Source organism: Contarinia nasturtii, unplaced genomic scaffold, assembly GCF_009176525.2.
Source record: "Contarinia nasturtii isolate CC-2019 unplaced genomic scaffold, AAFC_CNas_1.1 Cnas_scaffold_187, whole genome shotgun sequence".
NCBI classification, from domain to species: Eukaryota; Metazoa; Arthropoda; class Insecta; order Diptera; family Cecidomyiidae; genus Contarinia; species Contarinia nasturtii.
Window position 1 is genome coordinate 437,447 of NW_022197544.1, and position 9,595 is coordinate 447,041.

The 9,595-nt window shown below is 31.6% G+C and overlaps 1 protein-coding gene across 1 annotated transcript in view; it reads left to right on the forward strand.

Moving 5' to 3' along the window:
* Positions 1–587: 587 nt before the first annotated feature.
* Positions 588–9,595, forward strand: part of LOC116352326 (serine/threonine-protein phosphatase rdgC) — a 36,827-nt gene continuing 27,819 nt past the window's right edge. Inside the window, exons 1-3 of the mRNA XM_031784835.1 lie at positions 588–635; positions 736–1,106; positions 7,359–7,486. Of these exons, the coding sequence (XP_031640695.1) occupies positions 902–1,106; positions 7,359–7,486 (333 nt within the window). The 5' untranslated portion in view covers positions 588–635; positions 736–901. The remainder of the gene's footprint in view (positions 636–735; positions 1,107–7,358; positions 7,487–9,595) is intronic.

Below are 9,595 nucleotides of genomic sequence, written 5' to 3' on the forward strand. Positions count from 1 at the left end.
TTTACGAACGCAAAAACACTAGCTGTTAAATTGTGTTTTGTATCGAAAATGAAGATGAAGAAAATCAAAACACTTGAAATACGTTTACACGAGCAAAATCATTGAAAATATGCTGTCAATGTGTTGAGTCGATCTTAAAATAAGATGCACAGGCACACGTAAAGTCAAAATGAAACTAAACAAGCTCAAGAATTCAGTGACAACCATTAAGATTACAATCGACGAATGAAACAAGAGTGCTTGTCGCATATTTCACGTACTCTGTTTTTTTTTTATTCATATCTCGTCCATCTCTATTCCTATATCTCTATCTCTCTATACATTTAACGGAAAATATTCGTCCCGAAAGATGAAAATGTATATTTGACATAGCAAATATGGATACAATCAATTTTTCGCCTTGCAAAAATGTCAAAGGAACAACTGAAGCGAAAAACACAATGAATAAAAGAGACACATGTAGATGAAAATCAAATTTTAAATGTCAACTGTTCAAAGTTAATATTTCGTTTTTTTCTTTATTCTTGTTTTGTTCTTTTCCAGTGTTTTACGTCAATCAGATAAAAAAGAAAGAAAAGACAAAACAAAAAAAAAATCAAATTGAAAGCAGAGAAGATGTGAGTGGAAAAAAAATTGTGAGTAAGATTAGCCAACAACTGGAAACTTTTTACGTATATTGTTTGAATCATAAACAACCGCGTTCTATCTCTTTTACTTTTTTTTTGTTTTCAAAAGGAAATACAGCGACGTGTGAGAAAAATATTTGTCAAGCTTGAATTAAATTAGAGCGACCGAAATCCAACTCAAAACGGTGCAATAATCGCCGCGAAAACAAGAAAAGAGCCTTTTCTTTTCATCGTTCGACATTTAGATAATACACAAAACCCCCAATTCAATAATAATGTTACGGAGTTGTGCATGTTTTCAACGTCAACGTCGCGGTTCGAGCTTTGAGGATTCGTCATCGTGTCGGAGCTCAGAGATTGAGCGCGGAAGCGAAGTATCAACAAGCAATGGAAGCCTATTAAAATTGATAACGTCCCGCGGGTGGTGTCGTCAATGGAGAAAGACTGGAAGTACCATCAGTATGTCAAAAATTGAACGAAGTAAGTCACAAATTTAAATTTAACAAAATATTGTCGAGATTTATTTATCGTAAAGTTGGAGCTGGTCGACCGCATATTAGTACTATTCATTCTGAATCAACTATTACCAATACATGATTAAAATAAATCGTATTATATATATCTGCGGGTGCGAAAAACAAACCGCATGCAATCAATCAATTTGCATCATTAAGTTGCATTCGAAAATGAGGCAGCAAATTAATAATTCTGTCAAGGCTATTATGAATAGATACTCAACGTCAATTTCACGTGGTATCAAGCAGTACACTATCCACCAAAAGTTTTTCTACAAATGTAAAAGAGATCAACGAAAAATATAAATGACCTAGGTATATAGCTATTTAAGAGATGGTAATATAGACGGACTAAGACACAATTCACCTACGGTTCTTACCGGTGTCATGTGAGCAAAACAGCTAGACACCGATTTTACGAACATTTATGCAAGATATATATATATATTTTTTGCAAGATTTTTTGGAAATGGTCTTATTATAAATTCATCGGCCACTAAAATTTGATAGCAGCATCGTTATCCATTAACGTCCATTCATTTTACATAGAACAGAATTTATTCATTGGAACATGATGATAAAACAGCAGCAATATTTCTATTTCTAGTAGGATATATGGAAAAGTAATTGTCTATAAAATTGATTTTCTGTTAAAATTTCGGCGAAACTTTTTGACTCAATATACATTTATGTTAAACATTTATTTGATTTAAATTTGTTGTGCCATATTTTAACACTTCAATCGTTGATTGACTCTAATTATATTTGTAATTAATTTTAAAACTTTGACGCATCACAAATTGAATTTTCGGTTTTTGCGGTATCAGCATTTTATTCATTCTGAATTTTGATTTTCGTGATTTCATTCGATTTCAAATATTCGGTTTTTGTACAATTTAAAACCATTCATCAGCCTATCAAAAAATTACCTTATCATCAAAATATGAAAATGCCTCATTTTCATAATATCATATTTCTAGCAGAGTTTTAAAATTCTTAGCGATATAAAACAAAAGTAGATTATACTGTGTATGTCGATCACGTATTTTTTTCTGATAATGAATGGGAGTTAATATCGACAACAATAACTTAAAAAAAAACTTTTATGTGGATATCAACAGATTCATATGTATTACATATGATGTAGAATTAAGAGTTTGGTGCGCTGAAAATTTCAACGAAATATGAATTTGCGTGTTATGGTTTTGAGTCATTAACAATAAAGTAAATTAATCAGCATGTAAACGAAATAGATTGTTTTGTGGCACAGTACAAGCAATTTTATGCATTAAACACCAAAAACATACACGCCTAACTTTTGTGTATTGTTGATCATTGTTCTTTTTTTCTATGATTGGTATTCATATGGAATATCACATTCAATGCTTAGGGTTATACTGTCTAGAAAGCGGAGCAACCAAAAGCCGTATGGGGAACGCAAAAAGCGAGACTCAATTTATATGCGCATCAATATTAATATTATGTATACATTCACAGTTATCGAATCATAAATCTGGGAGCGTGCTTTTTTACTCTTAATTTCTTACCCACAAAACTGAGGCTGAGAAGAAAAAAATGTAGGCTACTTCGCATCTCCCTTGTAGAAATTCTCTTGTGTGAATTGGAAAATATGAATACTGACTCATGGCACAGATAAAATGTCTATGTATGAATGAGTCGATCGAAGTGAAATAAATCTCGTACAAATTTCGTCTAAGTTTTGATTTAATTCATTAGAAAAACATTGATGTGATTTTTTTTATTTTTCATTTATGATTTTGCATACATACAGAGAAGCAATATAATGCAAACTAGATGACTTGTCGTATAAAATTTGGAACTAGTTGACACTCCGTATAAAATTGTATTTTTCCATCTAATTTCATACCAAACATAGTTATTGTGTATTCTCTTTTGTGCGGTTCCGAATTTTATACGACAAGCCATCTAGTTTTCATTTTATAATTTCTTTGTGTGTACTTGAAAATCATTTCGTTTCCAAATCAGTGCACCAAAAAAGGGAAAAGAAATTACCCAAGGTGGTGGATCGGCATGACTTCATTTACTAGCTCAATCAATTTAATAATAAAAATGAAAACATCCTTATCCATTTTGTAAATGTTTCGGACCCAATACACGGTCATTATCATTTGAACTTCAAATGTTTTCAAATCAATACAGTGACGTAGCAATATGTAGGTGACGAATTTTCATTGTTTTTACAAAAACAAGTTGCGTTGATCGACGTCATTTCAACTTTTTCTCAGGAAGTTTATAGGTTGCGCATGCAAAGGCGTTTGTTTGGGTCTTTGATCGGTGTGGGATGAGAAATATTGACGTAATATTTTTCTACTGACACTTTAATGATATCCTGAGGTGTAGCTTACTAATTGCTACAAAACAATTTATTTTTCTTAACGAATGCAATAACAACGATCGTACATTCCATCCGTGAGTCATATTCGGACTACATTTCTATTCAATTTTATTTAGAATTAAAGTTGAAATTAGAATTGTGAAAACAATAAAAATTATTGTATTGTCATATTTCTACTAATGTGATTAAAAACTTGGAGATTCAAAATCAATGAAATATTCAATACAATAAAATTCGTTGTTTAACGTATTTATTGGTATATATTGGTCTGTTTTATACATTAACAAAAGGCACTGGCTTTTACAAAGAACTTTTGAACTTTGACTGTTTCAATATAATCTAGAAACATATTCATCTTATGACAAAGTAGTATACACGTTTTTGCATATCCATGTCAAACAACTATCACGCAAATGTCATGAGTAAATCAAGCTTTTTGACATTTTCCATAAGCTATTTTCCTTTTTGACGCAAAACACCAAAAATACAGTTTACATTCGATGTTCTTATGAAAAATGATCCAAAAACAAAAAGAAAACTTTTCCATCGAAACATATTCAAGTAAGGATCACTTTGGTGTTTTTTTTTTTTTGCTGAGAATATTTATGAAATACAAAACATCAAAATTCTCTTAAAACCGCATTGCGTACGACGGGAAAAAAAATAATTGGCCGAGCTGAACATATCAAATTTTCTTTTGTCGCCTTTGTCATTGTAGACAAAATTCCACCAATTCCACAAAGAAGTAAGAAAAAACCATATGAGTGAAAATGACACGTTCGAGAGTTTGTATTACGAAGTTTGCTTTTTTTTAATCAAGACTGACGTGTGTCCAAACAAATATGCAGACATTTTTTGTTTTGTTTTGGTTGAAATGGAATTATCACTTTTCTTGTAAATGCAAAAATAATATAAATAACAGTAACTTTATTTGCGACACCTATTTAAAATCCACAACACTTGACCAATGAGCTTAATTGCGATACTGTTCATTGTCATACAGACTCTGTTGAATGCATAGTGTGTAGATTTTAACGAAATTGCCACCATACGCTGAATGAAAATAAGTCGACACTGTCGCATTTCTTATTTTGTGAATTTAACAAACCAGAACAGTTATGGCAAATATTATACTAAGAGTGTCTAATGTCAATATATATGAATATTCCAGCCTATCAGATGTTTTCCTAGGGGGAAACACTGGATCTAATATTGCTAATTTTCCTAAATTTTTTTAGTAACTTGCATATAACGTACATCATATGTACGTTTAAAAGGACCTAATAAGTCCTAATTTTTCTTAGTTTGTGTCTACCGGGGGGTAGACGTGTTCACATTTAAACATATCCTTATTGACTTACAAGTGGAACAATCATATATGGCTATACTGCAATTGTCTGTACGGTTGATGTATGTAGGATATTCGAATAAATTTCTTCAAACGATATGTTTTATTTTATTTGCACGTGCGCGAATAAAGGTGGAAATGCCTGTGAGCTACAGTTAGCATTTTTTTTATTCGAAAAATGTTACAGCATTGTCTTCGTATACTATGAGTTATCCGAATGAATGTATGGCAATCGCCATTATTATTCGGCACGCTCCAAAGCTATCGAGTCAATCGTGAATAATAAACAATATTCGGAATGAGAGGAAAAAAACGGAACAACAACAGCAACGACCTTTCCATCAGTAATATCATATCTATGTTGCCAATGATCGCCCGCATTTTTCTTCAAAATTTGTGCAGTATATATTGTGTTTATCAAACTGTTTTTCGTTCAAATACACATCACTCGAAGGCACCTGTTTACCATATCAGATGGCATTTGTTCCATCTACTGAAATTGTATCGTAAAACGAAATGACAAATTCTAAAGCTCACATCTTATCAACAAGTCATATGTTAAATTTTATTGCATGGCGAAAATCAATTTATTTTTTCCAACGAAATTAGGTACATTCAATTTCTTTTCATTGGAAAGATAAAATTAAATTCTGATTTTACCAACACACGGTACTCGATGTTGTCAATTCATTAAAAACCAAATATATATGCTGACGAACATTGATGGAATGAGAAATGCGTATACGAAAATGCATAAACAACTTTGATTTTGTTTTAAAAAACGAATCGCACGTATACAATGTGAAAACAATGAAATTAAAAATATTTGGAAAAAAATGTGATGAAATATAAATGCTCCGATAAACAAACTAAAATAAGAATGATTTCATTCCTTTTCTGACACCGACAGAGATGAAATAGAAATGCAAATCAATTTATTCTATAGAACGAAAAGCAAAACAAGAACTGAAGTGAAATGAGTGAGTACACTCTTTTTCGTAGAGATGTTTGATTCGGTTGCTTTTTCACCATTTTTTCAAACCAACAACAGTTGGTTGTACCAAAGAACCGAAATTGAACAAAATAGACTCTATACTTAACTGTACAGTGTATGTCTTAGATTTAAAAGCGATTTTATTTGGATAACATAAATGAGATATGTTGTATCAAATCCTAATCTTATTATCCCCTTTTTCACAAATATAAAAACGATTAGATGTCATAGAGCGAATACTGAACAGAGCATGACATGGTTGTTGGCAAAGAGCGCGTTTGCCGGTCACTAGTGTAAGTGTTGTTTGTATTGGTTTAAGCCGAATACCAATACATACATGCCGGTGTTTGTAAATAAACTCATTGATTACAAGTGCGATTTCATGCTCTGGGCATAAACATTACAAAAAAAGGCCGCTTTTCAAAAATCAATTATTTTAATTAGTAATAAATAGCCTTGTCGACAAGTGAGTGAAAGAATTTCTTTCACAATAATTATTATATTTTCCATAATGCTATTGTTCATAACTGACATTTTAATTCAACTGGTTTTGATTGCTGATATTTTATTCCATAATGACCATATGTGTATTATTGAATATATTTCAATGTACATATAATTTAATTTGCCATGCGATCCTTGATCACATGAAGCGCCGATCAGAAATAAACATGCTTCTCTCAACACAACGTTGAACTGAAATGGAGTAAAAATGTATTATGAAATTAAATTAATTCATATTCGAACAATTTTCAAATGAGAAATCGTGACATCCAATAATTAATTTCATTTGTTTTGCATTGCATTACAATTCATGTTACATGTGCAACTTTACACGATGCTCATTGTTCCGTATACCGAAGAAAAAATAGAAATGGAAATCAAATTTCAAGAAACTTTTTGTATATTTCTTTTAATGTTAAGTTCTATTCCGCAATTATGCAGTTTTTAATAGAAATATATTCTTTTGACTAATTTACGATAAATCCAAGTATAAACGTAAATGCTCAAATATATAAAAAACAATATCATTAATTTTGTCAGTCTGTCTTCAATTGGCTAATGGATAGAAAAATGATTTAATTTTCGGTCCCTTATGAATTTCGTTTTTTTTTTAGAAAAGAGTTGCTTTTGTCAAAATAATAAATGGTTTCAACAGCATCTAATGTGCTTATGAATCGCTACGATTGATAAAATCGTCGGAATCGTTGATTGTACAATCGTTGTTGTATATATAAAGTTATATTACAATTTGCATTCTCTTTCACGCGGACATTCTTCGGTTCTGTCTAGTAGTTCTATGATTTTTTGTTATGTTTTAACAAAAGTATTGCTATTTGCGCCATCATTCGTAAGAATCTCCAAAACCGAACAGATTCTTCATCTTAAACATATTATTTAACCCCTAGTGATTTATATTATCACATATAAAAATGTAACATCAACACTTCAAATATGTTGCTCTATTTATTTACATGTTTGCATCTCATTGTTTTAGCTATGAAAGCGGCAATATTGATACAACGATGGTATCGTCGTTATTTAGCTCGCATGGAAATTCGTCGACGATACACATGGACAATATTCCAAAGCATTGAATATGCTGGCGAACAAGACCAAGTTCGGGTAAGTTTTATTTTATTTTCCCTTTTGCCAAATGTTGTTGCAAAGAAAACTAAAAAAAAAAAGAAAAAGATATTTATATGTTATTTACACTATGCCAAATTTTAATTTGGTATTCGCTTCACCGCATGTATAAATCAGAAAGTTGATTATTCGCTTCCCTCATTTCGTTCATGTTCATCATTTCATTTTTGGGTGAAGTTTCAAAATTGAATTAGAATGAAGCTTGCATATATACATAAAAACGTACAGGGAAACAATCATGAAACATATATACAATGTGCTCAGTGTGCAGCAAGCAATTTATATACTTAATTATTGCATGCGTTTCGTTGCTGCAGAAATGCCAAACAAAAGACATGGTTTTTTTTGTTATCGTTCGCCTTGTGTCACGCAAGCTAAACAGGATCCAGAAGCAACCATTGCATGTATGCGTGTTGTGTTTTGTTCGTGACGTTTCTCGGATGTATGTTGAAATTGTTTTCTCTTTTTCTTCTTTTTTTTTGTCGGTTCGCTTTTTATTTCGTCTTTCTTGTAAATCCATTTCATTGTTTACAACAATGTAACAATGACGGCTATGATTTCTTTTTTACTTTGCACCGTATACTTTTTGGTGCCATTGAATTCATCCGGAAAAGTGTTTTCTCATCGCTGTGGGGAAGATGAAGAAGGGGGGGATTGGAAAATATGAAAATTTGTAAAAGCGCTACACGAAGGGAGAAGAAAGAAAGAGAGCATAGCAATGTGTGCAAGGTCGTTGCCAACTGTGATATATACGTGTCCAAATATTTTGCTTGCTCATTTAATTTCATGTTAAATAACGTTAATGACAAAGAAAATGAATTTAAAATATTTCATCGTTTTATTCATTAACTTCAGTACCTTTTCATTACACACCGTTTTTGTATTATTATCATTGTGCGCCAAAACGGAACAATACAGACTTTACTATGTCTTTGTCTATGTCTTTGTCATTGTATAATACAAGTGTTGACGCCAAGAGCTTTTGGATGGCGGAGGTTAATGGCAAAAACAGACATCCGAAGGGGGTACCGTGAGAAGTCAATTGTTTCTAGTGTAAAAAATTGAAGTTATTTTTTATTCCATTCTGATCAAATGTAATGACCGGGAGAAGACTTTTGGCCGAAAGATCGATCCTAGCAAATCGAAGTGAACTCATGAACCTGTAGATCCATATGGAAATAATTCCAAAATGATCCGTTATATCTAATGATGGCGCTGTTTTGGATCAAGCTATTTTAAAATATATGTAAAACTATACTCAACACAACTCATGCATTGTCATTGTGCATAATGTTTCATTAGGTGTATTTCCCTTGAAATATTTCGAATAATGTGTATAAAGTTTCTATTTAAAATGTTGAAAAAATAAGAAATAGATTCCAAACCGAAATAACTGAATAGAATCCTTTGACATAATCTACATCGTTAGATCCATTATCAAATTCTCATAATTAATGTGTTACTTTTCAAAATATCATGAGATAAGACAATGTTGCCAGCAATATGTGCGTGTAAGCAAGAGCGGCAACTAAGCATTGGCATTGAAAGTCTTCCAACGTTTCTGGTGAAGGAGTTGAAATGAAGCAAAAAGCAGCGTGTCTTCACTTTAAATATTAATGACTGTAAATTAGTATTTAAGCTTTAAATAAAGCAGATGTTTTACGCGATTTACTTCAGATAAAGCCATATGCACATTTTCAATCGTTGGTTTTACAAAGCATTTAAGCCCAGAACGAGCCAAGGATGTCATTTTGAACAGAACACGATCGTCCATGATAACTACGGATAATTTTTGAAATCAATTGCTCAGAACGTGAGAAAATTAATTTGGAATTATAGACACAATTTAAGAAACCCTTAGCATTAACAAATATAGATGTGCCAAATCCGATATGTTAATACATTTTGTATTATGATAATATTTATTAGGATGCTATTAACTATTAACAACCAATCATACTACGCATATTAACATGAGTAGTAGTATTAGGATCGATGTTAATAGCGAGTAGTAGTATGTTTATTATCTATTAAGATGCCAAAGTTAATACGCGCCATTTGCAATTTTTCGTAAACAAACAATATTTT